The 20,712-nt window shown below is 42.6% G+C and overlaps 1 protein-coding gene across 4 annotated transcripts in view; it reads right to left on the bottom strand.

The window, feature by feature from the left end:
* bahcc1b (BAH domain and coiled-coil containing 1b) overlaps nt 1-20,712 on the bottom strand; it is a 143,797-nt gene that overhangs the window by 46,027 nt on the left and 77,058 nt on the right. For all 4 annotated transcript variants that reach the window (XM_061909108.1, XM_061909106.1, XM_061909109.1 and 1 more), the window contains exons 4-10: nt 13,872-13,982; nt 7,827-9,737; nt 5,658-5,769; nt 4,892-5,076; nt 4,319-4,459; nt 3,114-3,286; nt 1,558-1,921 (exon numbers count right to left, since the gene is read on the bottom strand). In XM_061909108.1, the coding sequence (XP_061765092.1) occupies nt 1,558-1,921; nt 3,114-3,286; nt 4,319-4,459; nt 4,892-5,076; nt 5,658-5,769; nt 7,827-9,737; nt 13,872-13,982 (2,997 nt within the window). The remainder of the gene's footprint in view (nt 1-1,557; nt 1,922-3,113; nt 3,287-4,318; nt 4,460-4,891; nt 5,077-5,657; nt 5,770-7,826; nt 9,738-13,871; nt 13,983-20,712) is intronic.

The raw sequence follows: 20,712 nt of genomic DNA on the forward strand, positions 1-20,712 counted from the left end.
TTTATGTTACTGGCAACATTTAGATTGCACTTTATTTAGGAAGCAGATGTCCACTCAATGTATTTTTGCTATTTTATAGTCATTTGTCATTACACATGTCTGAATTGAGCAGCTATAAAAAATACTTAACATTTTAGCATATATTGTTTGACGCTTTGGTGAGCTACAGCTGGTGAGCTGCCAGTTGGGGACCCCTACTTTAGGATATCAAAAAACTATATTTTAGGGCTTTTTATGGGTTAAAGTACCACTGATAGTCACACACACACACACTAGGTGTGATGAAATTACACTCTGCATTTGACCCATCCCCTTGTGCCACCCCCTGGGAGGTGAGGGGAGTAGTGAGCAGCAGCGGTGGCCACGTTTGGGGAATGTAGGGATGTAACGGTACGTGTATTTGTATTGAACCGTTTCGGTACCGGGGTTTCGGTTCGGTCCGGAGGTGAACCAAACAACACGGACATATAAGTAGCGCATCGCACGTTGTGTAAACAACGCACACGGAGGCACCATGAATTGATTAACGTGAACCCCGACTTAAACAAGTTGAAAAACTTATTCGGGTGTTACCATTTAGTGGTCAATTGTATGGACTATGTACTGAACTGTGCAATCTACTAATAAAAGTATCAATCAATCAAAAAAACAACAACACACGGCATGCTAGCAACGACTGGGCTATGATAGACTGACCACACCTCCTCTTTTCACAGGATATGTCCTCTTTCCGGAGCTGTCCAGTTGGAGTTTCTTAAATGCCTCGAATGTCCGACATTTTGAGTTATGGTTGCGTGTATTTTCAATGTACGTTCAGGGTTAAGAAGGGGTTAAAAAAAAAAAAAAGTGGTGCACGCAGCGTTAACATTCGTGAGGGCGGGGCAGAGACAGAGAGAGCGAGAAAGTTATGATAAACGTGCATGCGTCGCCAGGCTCTGCTTTTTATCAGATAAAATTTTTTTTTATCTATAGCAGGGGTGTCAAAAGTGTGCCCCGAAGGCCATTTGCGGCACACAGCTAATGTTTTAAAGGCCCACGGCACATTCTAAAAATACTATTAAAATAAATAAAAACATAAACAAGGTGAAATAAAAAAGCTTAAAGGCTAAATGTAGTTTAGAAAAAGTTGTAACGTTGACTAATAAAACAAAGCTGTTTTCTTTTCTTTCAAACTGTCATTGCTCAAAACAAATCAAAGTCAATGTTATTATGAATTATTGACCTATCCAAGTTTCCAATTACTTCACATCAAATATTCCCCTAAGAAAAATATTTTTGGTGGAAGATTTAGCAAATTTGTTAAATACTCAAAAAATGTGTATTTTTTTTTTTCTTACTGTACCGAAAATGAACCGAACCGTGACCGCTGAACCGAGGTACGTACCGAACCGAAATGTTTGTGTACCGTTACACCCCTAGGGGAATGCATTCATTATTTGCAGTTTTTCACTCAGACAGTAACACAAGTGATCAACTGGAATGTAATATTCATTTAATTGTTTGAAAATGCTCTTGAAGCACAGCAGTTATTATCGAATCATTAACATTCCCACTCACCAGGCTCTAAGGATTGTGGGTAATCCTGAGGCGGCTGTCCTTCTCCCCTGTCGCTGCACCTCTCCAGGCCTTTAGGTAGGAGCGACGGCGCGGGGCTAAGCGCCGGCGAGCGTGGGGCAGCCGCCGCCGGGCTCGGAGCAGGGGTCAGCGGATTCGGCGGGTGAGGTCGCCTGGACGGGGAATGGTAGCAGGGCGACTGGCGACTACTGGGGCAAACCCCCGGCGACGGGGTGGAGGTCTTTGGCGGGGGAGGGGTGTGCAAGAAGGGTTTGGCCAAATGAGAGGTGGAAGAAGAGGAGGACGATGGGGGTCTCGATGCTGAAGGGCAGTCTTCAACTGTCACTGCGTGCTCATCGTGTTTGCGCTGTTGAACGCAAATAATGGAGTAGAATATTAAGTCGTTATCAGAAAGGCACTTTACTTAATATAATATCAATCAATCTTTATTCATATGCTGTAGCACTTTCATGCACGGGCAAGTTAAAAAAACAGCTTTCTTTACACTGGTGAAAAAATTGAGAAAGAACACTATTGAACTGTCCACGCTGGAGAATATACAAGAAAGGTCTTTAAATAATTATATAAAACATATATAAATAGGTATGTAAAAATGTTATATAAATAATACATAAATAAAAAAGTGAATACAACAGTGGCGATGATAGCATTCATTAATTTTCACCTGCTTGTCCCTTTCCGGTTGGCTGGGGTGCTGGAGCCTATCCCAGCTGCATTCGGGCGCAAGGTGGGTTGTAATAATAGCAATTAAATAAAGTAGAAGATAAACTAAGAATGATTAAAAATGATAAGTATGTGCCTTCACTATAATAAAACAAAACAGGATTTCACAGATTTTTCACAGTAATATTCTGTAATCAAAATGTTCTGTACGTTTACAACAAATGACTGTAAAAATTACAATCCTCTTATATTTCAGAGGAGCAATAGACAATCACTGTAAATGTTACTGTGAATTTACAATGTAATTTCTTACAGTTAAAGAAGTCATTACATCTGTGCCACAAGTAAAAAAAATATAATTTTTAGAATCAATAATGAAAAAATATAGTTAATATTTCTGCAGGACAATTCCCACCAGAGGTTTTAAGCCTTAACAGCACATGCCAGATATTTGAAGGTTTAATAAAAGTAGTAAAGTAATAATTACTTTCTACAATAATGGAGTAATAAGTTTGTAACTAATTCAATAAAATTTTGGGGAAGTAAGAAGGAAATAACTTTCTAACGTATTTTGGCCGGCACAAGTTCATTTTTGTTATTATCATTAAATGTATGTTTTGTAACAATGTATTTTGCATTGCAACACTAAAAGTTTTATATTTAAAAGTAATTAATCAATGTTGCCTTTGCTGCAAATGCTTCGGATGGGTGAAAATGTCCTTACATGATTTATTATTAATGCCTTAACTAACCTTGACTGCCATTGGAGTGATGTTGGACACAGGTGATATTTAAAATACAACAAGAGTCGACATAACCCTTCATCATTGCAGGTTCTATCCAAAAATATCTCTGTCCATCAGTATGAACAGTACCTGAGCCATGGAATGGCGCTGCAAATGCTCCATAGCGCGGTGCTGTTGCAAGGCGTACAGCTCCTGTTGCCGTAAAAAGGAGGAGCGGGAGTAGACGGGGTGATGCTGCAAGTGAGGTGGGGGCCCCCGGGCGCTGTACACAGGAGGCCACAGACCAGACTGCTCTAAAACGTCTGGAAAGGGCAGACAACAAAAAAAAACAGGGAGGCTTGATATTGACTTGAAAGCCAAAGGTAGCTTGCTTTATAAAGGAACAATATCAAAGACATGATAACAAGTGTGTCACAAAGGTTGTCTTTTTGCAACGTTGGCTGAGGCCATCTTCACAACCTTTATTCTCCTTCTTTTTACTAACTATTCTAGATTTGGTGTTCCTGTGTGCTGACCCACCCTATGCATATATATACATATATATATATATATAAATGCCTTCCTTGGCTGCTTTGTCACTGGGAACCTTTGTTCTGTGAGATTAGCCTGAGTGGGCTAATGTTTCCCAGGGGAAGGGTTCAGTGGATGCACTTCCCTTCACTGCAGGAACTCCCACAGAGCGGAGCAAAGGAAGGCGGGAGATAATTAAATTTCACAGCCTGTTTGTAAAGAAGCATTCACACACACACACACACACACACACACACACACACACACACACACACACACACACACACACACACACATACACACACATACACACACGCGCACACACACACACACACACACACACACACACACACACACAGACATACAAACTCCAGCGTGGCTAGATGTAAAACACAACTCTTAACGCTGAGCTACGACTCATGTTGTTCCAGACATGACGACACAACTAAGTTTACACACACGCACGCACACACACACACAAACACACACACACACGCATGTGCGCACACACACTAGCCAGAGCCCTGTCACGAGAGAGATGAACGTCACTTGAAATGGTTTTCATAATGCCGGCTGAGGGCAATGGAAATAGCTCCTCCTATTAACGAAGCTATAAAACACGCTCCCACTGACAGAGGGACTTAGTTGAGCATTATATTATGATTAGCCAATGATACTAAAACTCTGGGAGAGAAATGGCAGCAGTTCCGACGGAGAAAAGGAGTGGGGTTGCATGTTCTGCTCTTTGCTGTCTGTGTGTCTGCGTGTGCGTGCGTGCGTGTGTGTGTGTGTGTGTGTACGTGTGTGTGTGTACTGGGATGTACCAAGGTGATGATGAGACCCAGGCTCCGTGGGAAGAACCATCAGCGGGGAGTTGGGGTCTTGGCTCAGTGAACCAAGCACAGGCGGCAGCGGGCTGGGCAAACCTGGGGGGAAGCTGGCACTCATACCCACGTGGTTAAGACCTGGAGCGAAGGAGGGTGGGGTAGAGCAACAGTCAAATTAGAGCAATATTTCCAACATGGTGGTCTCAACCAAACCAGATGTGGGGGGAATCATTGTGAATATAATGAATGGGATTTGTGGGAGTGAGAGTTTAAAAGGGAGACAGCACTTAACACCTATTTTTTATTTTATTATTGCAAAAGGTATCTAATGCTACACATTGTTCATTCGAGAAAATGGTGACACTTAAACACAGGAAGTAAACAAACAAGCAACATTGGTTGAAACATGAAAAGAATAGGAGATTAAAAAAGATGTGCTTCTTCCTGTCCCTCTTCACATTTGATTAAAAAACATGATGCTTGTTAAATGTAACTTGTTAAGCATAAATATCAACAAACAAGACCGGAAGCATTATGACACAAAAGGAACAATAGTAACATCTCACTCACTGTATGAATGTCCCATCCAGAGGGAGGGACTTCCTGTCCTCTGCACCCAGTGGTGGTGAGCGTGTGCAGCAGGGTCCGTCCCCAACTGGCTGGCACCCCCAGGCATCAGGAGGTGGGAGGTCAGGTCACTGTGGCAGCCACTCGATGGGTGAATCCTGGCAAACTCCACGCGGTCCTTGCTGTCCCTTCACAAACAAAATAACTTTTGTCATTATCCTAATGATCTCTCTTATTTCAGTCACAATTGCCATTACCATCATTATCACCCCTTGTGATCTTCATTACTACGGCAACCATTATAATCATCAAGAAAAGGATGCGTGACAGTGGCCATCATCTTGGCATTGCTCTATAAATTCTCCCTACTTTTTTTTTTTTTTACCATAATAGAGCTACATAATAAGAGTCTGATACTTCAGAGACATTTGTATTAGTGTCCATAACATTAATGCATTGCAGCTCATCTGAGAGAAAAAGACTGATGAAGAAGATGGAGTGTGTGTGTGTGTGTGTGTGTGTGTGTGTGTGTGTGTGTGTGTGTGTGTGTGTGTGTGTGTGTGTGTGTGTGTGTGTCGGGTGGTACGGAAATACTACATCAAAGGCTGAGTGGAGTAAATGGAGTGAGAGAGGAGGGTGTGAAGAGACAGAGAACCTGAGACCAAAAGACATATAATAAAAGAACTGTAATTTATCTGTTGAAAGGGGGGAAAACATGTATATCTAGAAGTGTTCATTCATGCTTTGGTGTTGGTGAATTGAAAAGTACCTAATGATAAGCTCTCTGTCTCTGTCCAGATGATGAAGACTGATCTGATCCTCCGCCATCTTCTTCCTCTCCTCTGCCCCCCGGCCAAGTGGATACATAGGACGTGACACTCCTGGGACACAAACATATGTATAAACAAAATTGTGCAAACGACGGGTTTACATCGTGCTTTGAATTTTTTTTTAAATGCATTATTCTACATGTTTATAGCCTGAATTAAGTTGTCTTTATTGTATTATATGTATTACAGCCTGCTACAGCCACCTGCTCCCGGTGCCACACACACTGGTTTAAATGTAACTTAGATATTGGGTTTCACTATGTAAAAGTGCTTTGAGTCACTAGAAAAAAGCGCTGTATAAGTATAAGTCACTTCACTTCACTTGTGGTTAGAGTGTCGCCCTGAGATCGATAGGTCGTGAGTTGAAACCCCGGCAGAGTCATACCAAAGACTATAAGAATGCGACCCATTACCTCCCTGCTTGGCACTCAGCATCAAGGGTTGGAATTGGGGGTTAAACCACCAATATGATTCTCGAGCACAGCCACCGCTGCTGCTCACTGCTCCCCTCACCTCCCAGGGGGTGGAACAAGGGGATGGGTCAAATGCAGAGGTTAATTTCACTTAGTGTGTGTGACTATCAGTGGTACTTTAACTTTACTTTAACTTTCGAATTATGTTGTAGTAATCGATACATACTCTCCAAGTATAACTTCCATTTTTGGGGTAATGGTGAACTCAACTATGAAAATAACACATAATTAATCCAGGTGTTCTTCACCGCTGATCACCTTTTGGCATAACAACTGCCTCATCTCCACATTGGTGAGCCCCTCCAACCAGCTATGTCGAATGAAAACAGCTGGAAGTAGCATCAGACTTACAGCATGGTACTTCAGACTAACTGAGCGATCAACAGCTGTACGGACAAAGTGGAGAGGAACTCTTTCGAAGCGCTTCATTTTCTACGTCGATAAGACAACTATGTGTTGATACAGATTGCTAACAATCTTAGCTGTGGTTCTTGCAAAACAACACACACCAGTGGTTTCACATAAGGAAGCACAGGTCTAACTTACAGGAATTCCCCTGGATGTGACAAAGTATTTCCACGTTGGGGCTGTGTAGTAGGGCCCGGGAGATGGCCATAGCAATGAAGTTTAAGTAATTCTCAGGGCTACCAGTAAATCCAGTACAGTAATCTACAGTAGAACACACTCAATGCAACTATTTTGGGTAAAACAAGTATAAAGGTGACTAAAGGGTGTTATTTCATGTTTAGAGGGTTCTAAATATGTTTAAAAACAAACAGTTTTTTTATTAATTTAACAGTGAACATATTTAAATAATACAATATAATGTGGTAGGCGCAGCAGCTTGAGACAAACAAAGAAAATCTATTTTTCAAATGCCAAATCAACTTCTATGTTCTATCAAAGGCAAATAGGTTTATGTTCCCAACATAAGGTATGGTGAGAAAAAAACTGCATTTAATTAGTAACACATCATATCCATAACATGTCTATATTTCTTTTGTTTTCTGTTGCTTTACACGGAAATACTGGTGCTAGGTGCGGAGCTTGATACATTGCAGTCTTTTGATTGTTGCAGAGAGAATTTTTGAGCCTTTTTTCCCCTTATTCGAATGATTTGGCTGAGTTTTGGCACCGAATGACCTTCTGGATGCAAGCATCCCATTCGTCTGGGCAATGGACATCTCCAAATGCTGGATGTTGCTAGCAATCAGAATGGTTATACAATAAATTCCCTGTTGCCGCATCTGCAGGAAATGCAGAAGTGTGTACTATTTCACAACTAGCGCTGCAATGGGAATGAAATGACACAACATTTTTTTTCAAACCAAGCTAATCTTCTGATGCAGCTTGATTGAACCCTAATGCTTGTTAGAAAAAATTGTAAATGCAATAAAATATTTTCTTTATCTATTTCAAAGTGCAAAATTGCAAATCCAGATCTCGGGTTTGGTGTGCTTGAAAAAAATGTCTGCAATGTAATAATTGGCTGGCCTGTAGAGTTCCCAATTAACATCAAACAGACCAAGAAATGAAGGCTACTCTACACAAAGCACTCATATTTCCTGTAACGTAGCCCAAAGCCCTAAAATAGCATTAATTGACTTCCAATGCAGCAAACAGACTATGTCTGACCTTTCATGCTGGGCAGCACTCTGCCCTGTCTGCTGTGTCCAGGGGTGTTGTCTGGAGAGCGATGGGGGGGCCTGGCGACCGCAACGGCGATACCCACCGGAGGCTGGCGTACTTCCCCCTCTCCTGCCTCCCCGGCCTCCCTCCCGCCTCTGTCACCCTTCTCTCCCTCGTTGGAGGAGCCTCGGCGAGGAGGGAGGGACTGTTTAGGTAGGTCTTGTAGGGTGCTGTTGTTTTTGCCTCCTCCTCTTTCCCCCTTCTCTGATCGCTCGCCGCCCTGCTTGAGGCAGCCCAGACCTCCAAAGGGGCTCCTTTGGGGCAGCAGCAAAGGCTGCTGGGAGCTGTAGTTCATTAAGTTTTTCATGGCACTGCCCTCTCCTTCTGTGGTGTGTGGTGAGGGATAGGGTAGACGAGTAGACTGGTTGTCTGGAGCTGTGCTACTGAAACCTTTTATTTCACTATTGCGAGCTGATGCATGATAGGAGTCTTTCCTGTGGTCCCCCATGGCACCTCCTCGTGCACCCCAAGATGTTAACGCCTGACCTCCATTCCTGCCCTTATCTTCTGTACCATGGCTGCTGTGCTGCTGATGTCGTATCCTTGCAACCTTTTGTCCCTCCCGCTGAACTGTTGACCCTGAACTTCCATCAGAATGAGAACCTGATAGAGAGGAGTCTCGAAAAGGCGCACAGCTGTTCTTGGTAATGGACTGCCCTGTCACAAGGTGTGGGGCATCTGGTAGAAGTGAGGGCCTATAAAAATCCTCCACAAACTCCACATCTCTGAGGGATGAAGATGTTTCCAGGCTGCACGACCGCAACTCAGGCTGAGAGCTCAAGTTGGGATTGGCTTTTGGGAAGTGCTGTGTTTGTTGGCTCCAGTCAGGAGGTTTGTCAGCCTTGCCGTATCCCAGCTGCTGCAAATGTGTCTGGGATTTGTCTTTCTTCTGGCAACTACTAAGGCGACTGAGGTGATGAGAGGGATTTTCATAAGATCCATCTCCATTCTTGTCTTCCTTTTTGCCACCGCCTCCTGCGCCACGACAATCAGGGGATGCCAGATCCCCCAAAGGCCCCACTGAGGGAACATAGGTTGTGCCTATGACTTGTGCCTCCCTGCTCGACCCCCCAGAAGCCTGCTCTTTGGAGGGTACAATGCTAATAGGAGCTGGGGGGCAGTAAAACTCCGGATGTAGATGGTGATGCGGGTTAAGCCAGCCACCTACCACCGCCGAGCCCATGTGCAGGGTGTGAGGGGGCGGTGCTGGAGCAGGAGGGGGAGGCATGGAGTAGGAGGCCACAGAGTGAGGAGGTGCCAAGATGGCACCTCTTCTTATACATTCCGAGGAGGCGGTTGAAGAGTCACTGATCCTCATCTCCCCGTTTGTGGGTTCTTTGTAGCAGCGCCTGCTGCTTCCAGAAGGAGTTCGACCCGCTCCACTACAGCTGCTTAATGTGCCCCCCTTCACATTGGAGCCAGTCTCTGCACCAGAACTGCTGGACAGTTTACAGGCACTCATATGTTTCATTCCTTGGCTCTCACTGTCCTTGTGTCTCGGATCCTCCTCTCTGCTTTGGGGCGTGAGGTGAGGCAGGAGCGCATGGGGAGGATGTGGGAACGCTTTATGATGGAAGCTGGATGGCGTGGCGGCGCGGCTCGTCTGATGAGGATGGTGATGGTGAAGCTGGAATTTGTCTTTACTATCCTGGTTGCGCTCCTTGCTGCTGGATCTTTCCTTTTCCTTTGACAGGGACGAAAGCCCTTTCTCGGCTACGTCCCTGTTGCTTTTGGTGTCTGTCTCTCGGCTGCAGGAGCCGAGCGGGTGGCCGGGAGCGGTCCTGGCGAGTGGGGGGAGGTTGTGATTGGTGGAAAGTAGAGGGGGCTGAGTGGGAAGGCCTCTCAGGTAGAAGTGATCTATAGGAGAAGAAAAGACTTCACTGTAAAACGTTTTCACTGTATTTGCATTACTTTCACAGCAACATTTACAGCAATTTACTGTAACTGCAGAGCTGTGATTTTACAGTTATTTTCAATAAAGTTACAACTATAAGCTGTAACTTTACAATTCTCATTTTATTGTGAACTAAAGGGGTCATAATATGAGGGTTTTTTTCTATGTTTAAAACAAATTTTTGTGGTATACATAACATGGATTGGTGCTTTGGTCAAACTTTCGCATATACCTCAGAGAATATCCTAAAACAACGAAAGTCATTCTGAAGCCACTAAAGTCTCTTATCAAGAGAAAACCAAAAATTATAGACAAAAAGCCGCTAATGTATCATTATTGTAACATTTTAAGTAAGTATAATATTTGGGATTTAGATAATTATCAGATGCTCATCATGGATGTTTGCCTCATCTTTAGAGTTCTAAATAAAGTTGCTCCACCTCTGTTGATAGATTTTATTAATTAAAAAAAATTGTAGTCAAGTAAACACCAGAGCAGTGACAAGAGGGGACTGCAACGTACAAAGGCGCTGGACTAAATTTCGCCAAATGGTTGGGTCTATCAGAAGCATACATTCTTGGAACAGGCTGCCAGCCCATGTCAGAAACTGTGACACCTATTTAACATTTAAAACTTTACTGAAACGCTGGTTGAAAACTAATCAAATATGCACGCACAATTACCTTATTCCCTTGTTCTCTTTGTTATTTGTTTTATTTTTTTGTCCATGGTCTGTACTTATAGTATGCATGTAATGTCTTGTGTATTCTTTTGTATCATGACCTGTGGAATGTTTACTGTACTAACCTGTCTTAGAACAACGGATGAAAACTAGCTATTGTGCTAACTCCGGAATATTTACATTGATGCTCTATGTTAATGAATATGCATTGTCCTAATTCAAATAAATAAATAAAATAAATAAATACATTTTATCTTACAGACCATCTTCAAGGCACTTTCTGTCTTTTGAGAATGTGCAGTCGTTACATGCCAGTGTCCTCCTCCACGCCGAGCCCCATTCGACTGCTAGTCCACCTGGGCAATATCGAGTCTACTGACAGATAGATATAAGTTAAACCTATACGCTACTTTTTATTAGAACGGCAACAGCGGAGGATTTTAGCGTGCATGTGCATGAAAGAGCCAATCAGCCCCACAACAACTGGATAGAGAAAAAGAAGTGACACAGGCGTTTACACTGCACAGTGCACACCAAATCCAATTTTTTGCATATTCGATCCAGATCAAAAATGTTTTGCAAATCTAAGACTACATTGACACCGCAAGCCAAGGTGGCCCAAATCTGACTTTTTTTTATCCGATTTTTTCCAACTGACTGTTTACACTGTAAATAAAGTGCGATCTTGCAGACTCCAGTATGAATGCGCATACCCCTAAGTGACCTGAATGAGGCCCCTGTGTCACTTAAATGCGCAGTTTGATAAAGTGAAAACAAAGGAAGCTCACCTGATTCCGTACATGATCAAGGAAGTCGCTACTACTTTGCAAAATAAATGTCGCCACACCCTAAAAATGTGTGTCTACACAAAAATAAACTAAAGAAATACAATGTATGCATGAATATATATAGAGTGTCATATATTTGAGAGTGTTCTAATGTTTTTATAGCTGGTAAATCGAGGAAACAGACATCAGCGTGGATCTACTTGACTTTATTTTTCAACTCACTTATGTGAACAACTTACGCAATGTACGTTACATGTAAGCAAGTACGTCACAACGTACAAACCCCGTTTCCATATGAGTTGGGAAATTGTGTTAGATGTAAATATAAACGAAATACAATGATTTGCAAATCCTTTTCAACCCATATTCAATTGAATGCACTACAGAGACAAGATATTTGATGTTTTTGCAAATAATAATTAACTTAGAATTTCATGGCTGCAACACATGCCAAAGTAATTGGGAAAGGGCATGTTCACCACTGTGTTACATCACATTTTCTTTTAACAAAACTCAATAAACGTTTGGGAACTGAGGAAACTAATTGTTGAAGCTTTGAAAGTGGAATTCTTTACCATTTTTGCTTGATGTACAGCTTAAGTTGTTCAATAGTCCGGGGTCTTGTTGTCGTATTTTACGTTTCATAATGCGCCACACATTTTCGATGGGAGACATGTCTGGACTGCAGGCGGGCCAGGAAAGTACCTGCACTCTTTTACTACGAAGCCACGCTGTTATAACACGTGGCTTGGCATTGTTTTGCTGAGATAAGCAGGGACGTCCATGATAACGTTGCTTGGATGACAACATATGTTGCTCCAAAACCTGTATGGACCATTCAGCATTAATGGTGCCTTCACAGATGTGTAAATTACCCATGCCTTGGGTAACTTGCCTAATACACCCCCATACCGTCACGAATGCTGGCTTTTGAACTTTGCGCCTATAACAATCCGGATGGTTATATTCCTCTTTGTTCTGGAGGACACCACGTCCACAGTTTCCAAATTAAATTTGAAATGTGGACTCGTCAGACCACAGAACACTTTTCCACTTTGCATCAGTCCATCTGAGATGAGCTTGGGCCCAGCGAAGCCGCCGGCGTTCCTTGGTGTTAATGATAAATAGCATTTGCTTTGCATAGTAGAGTTTTAACTTGCATTTACAGATGTAGCGACCAACTGTAGTTACTGACGGTGGTATTCTGAAGTGTTCCTGAGCCCATGTGGTGATATTCTTTACACACTGATGTCGGTTTTTGATGCAGTACCACCTGAGGGATCAAAGGTCCGTAATATCATCGCTTACGTGCAGCGATTTCCCTAGATTCTCAGAACCTTTTGATAATTTTACGGACCGTAGATGGTAAAATCCCTAAATTCCTTGCAATAGCTTGTTGAGAAATGTTGTTCTAAAACTTTTCGACAATTTGCTTACAAATTGGTGACCCTCGCCCCATCCTTGTTTGTGAATTACTTAGCATTTCATGGAAGCTGTTTTTATATCCAATCATGGCACCCACCTGTTCCCAATTAGCCTGCACACCTGTGGGATGTTCCATATAGGGGTTTGATGAGCATTCCTCAACTTTATCAGTATTTATTGCCACCTTTCCCAACTTTTTTGTCACGTGTTGCTAGCATCAAATTCTAAAGTTAATTATTATTTGCAAAAAAAAAAAATGTTTATCAGTTTTAACATCAAATATGTTGTCTTTGTAGCATATTCAACTGAATATGGGTTGAAAATGATTTGCAAAACATTGTATTCCGTTTATATTTACATCTAACACAATTTCCCAACTCATGGAAACGGGGTTTGTACATGTCATTTGTAGTCCTTCAACAATCGCTAATCAACTTATATAATATATCTTCATATATCAGGGGCCTGTGCGCGTTTACACTGGAGTCTGATAAAGATTACATTTTACATGCAGTAAAAAACTGATTTCGAATTTTTTTTGTTTTTTGGCCACTTTGACCTGCCGTGTAAACTTATTGGCTACAACATAAGTAAAAATGGCGAAACTCTTGCAAAGATCTTCACGTAAACATCTACCACATACGGAGATAGCCGCTGGCGTAAGTAAGGCAAAATACGCCACTGAAGTCTCAAATTCTTTGGTTTGTTTAGAGCAAGTTTGCAAGAATGCAATATTGTTTTTTAAATATCTCTCCCTTGCCTGCATAATTTGAGTTAAAACATTCAGAACTTATGAGGATCCCAAATACACAAAAAAAGGTACCAACCGGTAATAAAAGTAAGTTTTGCACAATAGGACTCCTTTAAGAATTTACAATAGTTTACAATAATTTGTTGTGATTTCACAAAGGACTATGATTAGAGCATTTTACTGTATACTGAGCGTTAATCGCTGTGAAATATAAGGGTATCATAATTTTTTACAGTCATTTGTTGTCATGTTCCAGTACATTTTGATTACAATATTTTGCTGTAAAATAACAGTTAATTTATGTGAAATATAAGCATATCGTAATTATGATTACAATATTTTACTGTGGGGAAAAATAACTGTTAAATGCTGTGAAATCCTGGTCATTTTTTACAGTTGGCTTGGATTGCTCTAGTTGTCACGCAAGTAAGGCTGCATCACCAAAACGTACCTTTTTGAGTTTCGTAGAACCGGTGCTGTCCATACAGGCTGCTGCTGTGGTGATCCAAGGGACTCATGGGAAGAAAAGGGGAGGTGAGACTTCCTGAATAGTTGGGGTACCCTGTCAGAGGGAGGGGAGAACATTGATATTCAGCAGCTCTCTAAACAAACTTTCTACAATCTATCATGAAATTGCCAAATTGAAAAAAACAAAACAAAACAAAACACTGCTCAATTCCCTTTTGCACAAACATGCCACATGACTTGACATTATTTACAGTGGACAAAGTGGTGACAAAAACCACAGCAGTCAGCTACTGCCAAGTGTTTGCAGCATTTAACCAGAAGGAATTTGCTCTCCTAAACATGTTTCCCCCTTAAAACCAAGACAAATAGTATGAACCATCACAGCCCCCTCACACATGCACGCACGCACGCACGCACACACACACACACACACACACACACACACACACACACACTCACACACAGACACACACACGCACGCACGCACATGCACACACGCAGAGGTCACTGGGAGGTAAAATGGTCGTTCCACTCTGTTCCCTCACATCAAGGACATTAAACTGCTTTGTGGAATGGAATTGTTTTTGGTCGTGGTGCTGACTACGGACACAACCATTCTAGAATTTGACTCTACAATTATAGTCTGAGTAATAATCACGGTTTTACGATTATCATGCATTGATAGATTTCAGAACAAAACTTTTATAAAATCACAGACATTCCTCAGATATTTTATTCTGATTTTATATTAGTGTTTTACACTATCTGTATTAACTTACAATGCCTATAGTTTATTCAACACAGACAGGAAAAGCAATCTAATGTTAAACGGTCACTGAATGAAGCCCTTGACAGGAGTACCTGTTGCTGCTTGTTTACACTAAACTCCATCCATTTATTTTGTACCACTTGTCCTTTTCAAGGGTGCGAGGGGTGCTGGAGACTAACTCAGCTGCATTCGGGCGGAAGGTGGTGTACACCCTGGACAAGTCGCCACCTCATCACAGGGCCAACACAGATAGAAGGATAACATTCACACTCACATTCACACACTCCGGACACTAGTGTTGTCAATCAACCTATCCCCAGTTGCATGTCTTTGGAGGTGGGAGGAAGCTGGAGTACCCAGAGGGAGCCCACGCAGTCATGGGGAGAACATGCGAACTCCACAAAGAAAGGTCCCGAGCCCCGGATTTCACTCAGGACCCTTTTATTGTGAGGCACATGCACTAATCCTTGTACCACCATGCTCACACTAAACTGACTCAATGCTAAACTACTAAATGTAAGTGACATCTTTATACTCAACTAAATTATTCATTAAATAACTTGCCACAAATATAATTGTCTTACCTCTACTTTCACATGTAAAGCTGCACCATATTGGACGTATAGATCGTTCAGGCATAACCGTTTATTTGGTAGGTTTCGCAAATGGGTGAGCCATAGTCTTCACTGACTCTGCTAATTTTTTAAGCACCCAAAATGTACTCACACTGCTGATTTCAGCTTTTTTTTTGGTGGTAAAAGTTTCCTGCTTTGTCCTGCTGCCATTTTTTTTCTCGTAGTGTTGTACAGTATACCGGTATTAGTATAGTACCTCGATACGAATGAATCATATTCGGTACTAAACCACATCTGAAAAATACCGGTCCGCCACCCCCGCCCGTGTCATTACTGGTTTACGAGCAGAGGAGCATGTTCGGCAGCGCACAATTACGGAGTACTTGCAAGCAGACACAGTGTGTAGACAGAAAAGGAAGAACGGATAAATTTATAAACTCACGATAAAGGTGAAGCTATAACACTGAAACACCCTCAGGAAGAGGTGCTTTAAGACATGGCTAGCTAGTTAGCGGCTAAAGTCCAGCCCGAGTCTGCAGTGTTTTAGCTACTTCTAAATCACTAATCCTCGCCTCCATGGCAACAAATAAAGTAAGTTTCTTACAGGTATCATCCCTGCAGGATGAGGAATAGCTAAACATGCTTCACTACACACCGTAGCTCATCGGCATCAAAATGTAAACAAATGCCATTGGTGGATCTACACCTGACATCCACTGTAATGATACCAAGTACAGTAGTGTATCTTGTCGATACTACTATGATTATGTCGATCATTTTTGGCATCACAACATCTTTCATTTTTTTTAAATTTACACTATATTTATAAACTTATGAAATATGGCCCTGCACACATGAGGACTTTGAATATGACCAATATATGATCCTGTCACTACTTGGTATCGGATTGATACCCAAATTTGTGGTGTCATCCAAAACTAATGTAAAGTAGCAAACAACAGAAGAATACATGATTATTACATTTTAACAGAAGTGTAGCTAGAACATGTTAAAGGAGAAAGTAAGCAGATATTAACAGTAAATGAACAAGTAGTTTAATAATTCATTTTCTACCACTTGTTCTAAATAATTTTGACAAAATGATACAATGGAAAATGATACTGCATACGTTAGCAGCTAAATTAGGAGCCTTTGTTTACTTACTTACTAATAAAAGACCAGTTGTCTCGTATGTTCAACATTTTATTTAAGGACAAACTTGCAAAAGGAAACATATGTTTAATGTACCCTAAGATTTTTTGTTTAAATAAACCAATGCAATTTTTTGTGGTCCCCTTTATTTAGAAAAGTACCGAAGAATATCAAAATAATTTTAGTATTGGTATCGGGACAACAATAGTCTCTCGATAGGTACGTATAAACGTGTGCACTGCTGGTGTAACTTTGTGTTTGTTCCGTGAAGGTCTGTCGAAAATAACCAGCCGGTAATGTCCGTTCATAGTGATTGAAAAAGACTGAAACGGACAATGTAGTGGAGACTTTATAACTGCAACATTTTTAATCACAGATAGTACTAACAAAATGGTTAATCGTTACAAACCTAGTGCTGATTAGGTGTAGAATGGAGTTTGACTGTGTGGCCGTTAAGAAGGGGGGTATTATCTGCAGCAAAATCAAAGCAAGGCAACATACAGGAGGGCACCCATCTCCACTTTAGGGGGGACCAAAAGGCTTGAAAGGTGTTTGTGTGCGTGCTGTGTTCTCCAGCAGCTGGTTTCATGCCCCACAGAGTGTCCTTGCTGGCCCGTTAATTGGCAGCCGTTAAAAGTTTAATGGTGGTGGCCAAAGTAAACAGCACTCCATAAAAACTCATCCTACGCATTCCAAACTGCAGAACCACCAGCATGAATGTAGAGGGGGGGCACTCAAAGCGCCTGCATGTTGATGCGGCTATGTAAATGCAACTCCACTGTGTGTGTGTGTGTGTGTGTGTGTGTGTGTGTGTGTGTGTGTGTGTGTGTGTGTGTGCGTGCGCGTGTGTGTGTGTGTGTGTGTGTGTGTGTGTGTGTGTGTGATTACTCTGAATGGTTAACAACCACTGAATCTAAATGGCAACAATTAGCCAAAAGGCTCTATCAGCCATCTAATGCCAGTTTCCCGAGTAATGACAAATGATAAAATTCAGGAGGGTGCGAAGTAGAAGAGAGGAACAAAGACAGCAGAGGACGGAAAAAAAACAGGAGGGAGACCAAAAGGACGAAGGGTTAGAGATTGAATACATGACAAAGAAAGGGTGCAAGTAAAAGAGACGCCAAAAGAAGAGGGCCTGTCACTATGAAAAGCCCGTAATGGGATGTTGCTGCCATAAGGCGCACAGAGAGGTGTGTGTGCGTTGTTTGGAAGAGGTGGGATGGAAGATGAAGGGGGGAGTAAAAGGGAAGCAGAGAGCTTTGAGATGGAAAAGATGAGAGGACGGCGGCAAAGAAAGTAAAGAAGGAGCCATGAAACAAGGACAGGTGTGGAAGAGGGAGAGTGTGCAGACAAATGTGTGTGAGTCAGAAAATGTGTCATACAAAGGTGCATTTCTGCTGTGCAGGAGCGTTTCATCGGCGAGGATGTGTGTGCGTGTGTGTGTTTGTGTGTGTCGGCCAGGTCTCTCCTCTTTGTGCGAGCTCCACACTTCACTCTCTGGACACTAGCCAGATGGCACGGCGCCCGGCGGAGCTCCCTGGCTTGAATTCTTAAAAACAATCATTTGTAGTGTGTCGGCGTGCTCGTGAATGCAAGTGTGCAGACACACACACACGCACGCGCACACACACGCTCACACATGCACGCACACGCAAACACGCACACACACACACACACGTTAAGAACATCAAAGCTGAAGCACAGTGACACAAAATCTGTCTGATAAGCGACACACGCACACACACACACACACACACACACACGCACACACACACACACACACACACACACACACACACACACACACACACACACACACACACACACACACACACACGCACAGACACACACGCACGCACGCGCACACACTCTCTCCATTGACTGCCGCTGCTCTCTGCTCTATTCCGTTCCTTCTTTCTATGAAGCTGATTTATAAGACAGCCACTCCAGGAGACATTAGCGCTCATTTCCAGGGCTTAAATGTTGCTATTTATTGCCGGATGAGCTACAAATGAGCCGGTTGTGTCTTTTCAAAACTGTAACGCTGCATCAGATTACCGCGCTCAGACTAGTTTCATTTGAATATGTCATAAACTGCCAAAAAATATATATAATAAGTGCGTTCATTGAGATACTGTGACGTTTTACCTCCGTTTTATGCTGTTTCTACAATACAATGTGTAATAATTAGCCGAGTTTAGTGTTGGAATTAAAAGGCCTTTGACACTGCAGGACTGCATAAGGTTTTCATTTTAATGGGCTTCACTCAATGATTGTAAGTGTTTTTGGCTACCACATGCAGACATTCACAATGCTAAGGTAACCCATGCAAATATGTGCACATATGTGTCTTGTTTGATTTCTATGTGCACTAAATGGTGGCAACAAAGTTATGTGGGGAAATACGTGCACATGTTTTTGAAATTTGACAAAAAATATATTCTTATTTAATGATAATTATTACAATTATAAAATTTTATGCAATGTCAAAAGACGTATTAACTGTGGCAAACGTTTAATATAAACTAAATGCAACAGTATAGATTTTTACTCTGACTCGCTTCTGTTTGAACCCACAGCAAGATGAAGTCAAGACACTCACACATACATACATACAGTGGGGCAAAAATGTATTTAGTCAGCCACCGATTGTGCAAGTTCTCCCACTTAAAATAATGACAGAGGTCTGCAATTTTCATCATGGGTACACTTCAACTGTGAGAGACAGGATGTGAAAAAAAATCCAGGAATTCACATTGTAGGAATTTTAAAATAATTTATTTGTAAATTATGGTGGAAAATAAGTATTTGGTCAACCTTTCAAAGCTCTCACTGATGGAAGGAGGTTTTGGCTCAAAATCTCACGATACATGGCCCCATTCATTCTTTCCTTAACACGGATCAATCGTCCTGTCCCCTTAGCAGAAAAACAGCCCCAAAGCATGATGTTTTCACCCCCATGCTTCACAGTAGGTGTGGTGTTCTTGAGATGCAACTCAGTGTTCTTCTTCCTCCAAACACAACAAGTTGAGTTTATACCAAAATGGATACATGGATGATACAGCAGAGGATTGGGAGAATGTCATGTGGTCAGATGAAACCAAAATAGAACTTTTTGGTATAAACTCAACTCGTCGTGTTTGGAGGAAGAAGAATACTGAGTGGCATCCCAGGAACACCGTACCTATTGTGAAGCATGGGGGTGGAAACATCATGCTTTGGGGCTATTTTTCTGCTAAGGGAACAGGACGATTGATCCGTATTAAGGAAAGAATGAATGGGGCCATGTATCGTGAGATTTTGTGCCAAAAACTCCTTCCATCATTGAGAGCTGTGAATGGTTGACCAAATACTTATTTTCCACCATAATTTACAAATAAATTCTTTAAAATTCCTAAAATGTGAATTCCAGGATTTTTTTTTCACATTCTGTCTCTCACAGTTGAAGTGTACCTATGATGAAAATTACAGACCTCCATCCATCCATCCATCCATCATCTTCCGCTTATCCAAGGTCGGGTCGCGGGGGCAGCAGCCTAAGCAGGGAAGCCCAGACTTCCCTCTCACCAGCTACTTCGTCTAGCTCTTCCCGGGGGATCCCGAGGCGTTCCCAGGCCAGCCGGGAGACATAGTCTTCCCAACGTGTCCTGGGTCTTCCCCGTGGCCTCCTACCGGCTGGACGTGCCCTAAACAACCTCCCTAGGGAGGCGTTCGGGTGGCATCCTGACCAGATGCCCGAGCCACCTCATCTGGCTCCTCTCGATGTGGAGGAGCAGCGCCTTTACTTTGAGTGCCTCCCGGATGGCAGAGCTTCTCACCCTATCTCTAAGGGAGAGCCCCGCCACAAGGCGGAGGAAACTCATTTCGGCCGCTTGTACCCGTGATCTTATCCTTTCGGTCATGACCCAAAGCTCATGACCATAGGTGAGGATGGGAACGTAGATCGATCTGTAAATTGAGAGCTTTGCCTTCCGGCTCAGCTCCTTCTTCCCCACAACGGATCGATACAACGTTCGCATTACTGAAGACGCCGCACCGATCCGCCTGTCGATCTCACGATCCACTCTTCCCCCACTCGTGAACAAGACTCCTAGGTACTTGAACTCCTCCACTTGGGGCAGGGGCTCCTCCCCAACCCGGAGATGGCACTCCACCCTTTTCCGGGCGAGAACCATGGACTCGGACTTGGAGGTGCTGATTCTCATTCTGGTCGCTTCACACTCGGCTGCGAACCCATCCAGTGAGAGCTGAAAATCCCGGTCAGATGAAGCCATCAGGACCACATCATCTGCAAAAAGCAGAGACCCAATCCCGCGGCCACCAAACCG

This window comes from Nerophis ophidion, linkage group LG08, assembly GCF_033978795.1.
Source record: "Nerophis ophidion isolate RoL-2023_Sa linkage group LG08, RoL_Noph_v1.0, whole genome shotgun sequence".
In the NCBI taxonomy this organism is placed as follows: Eukaryota; Metazoa; Chordata; class Actinopteri; order Syngnathiformes; family Syngnathidae; genus Nerophis; species Nerophis ophidion.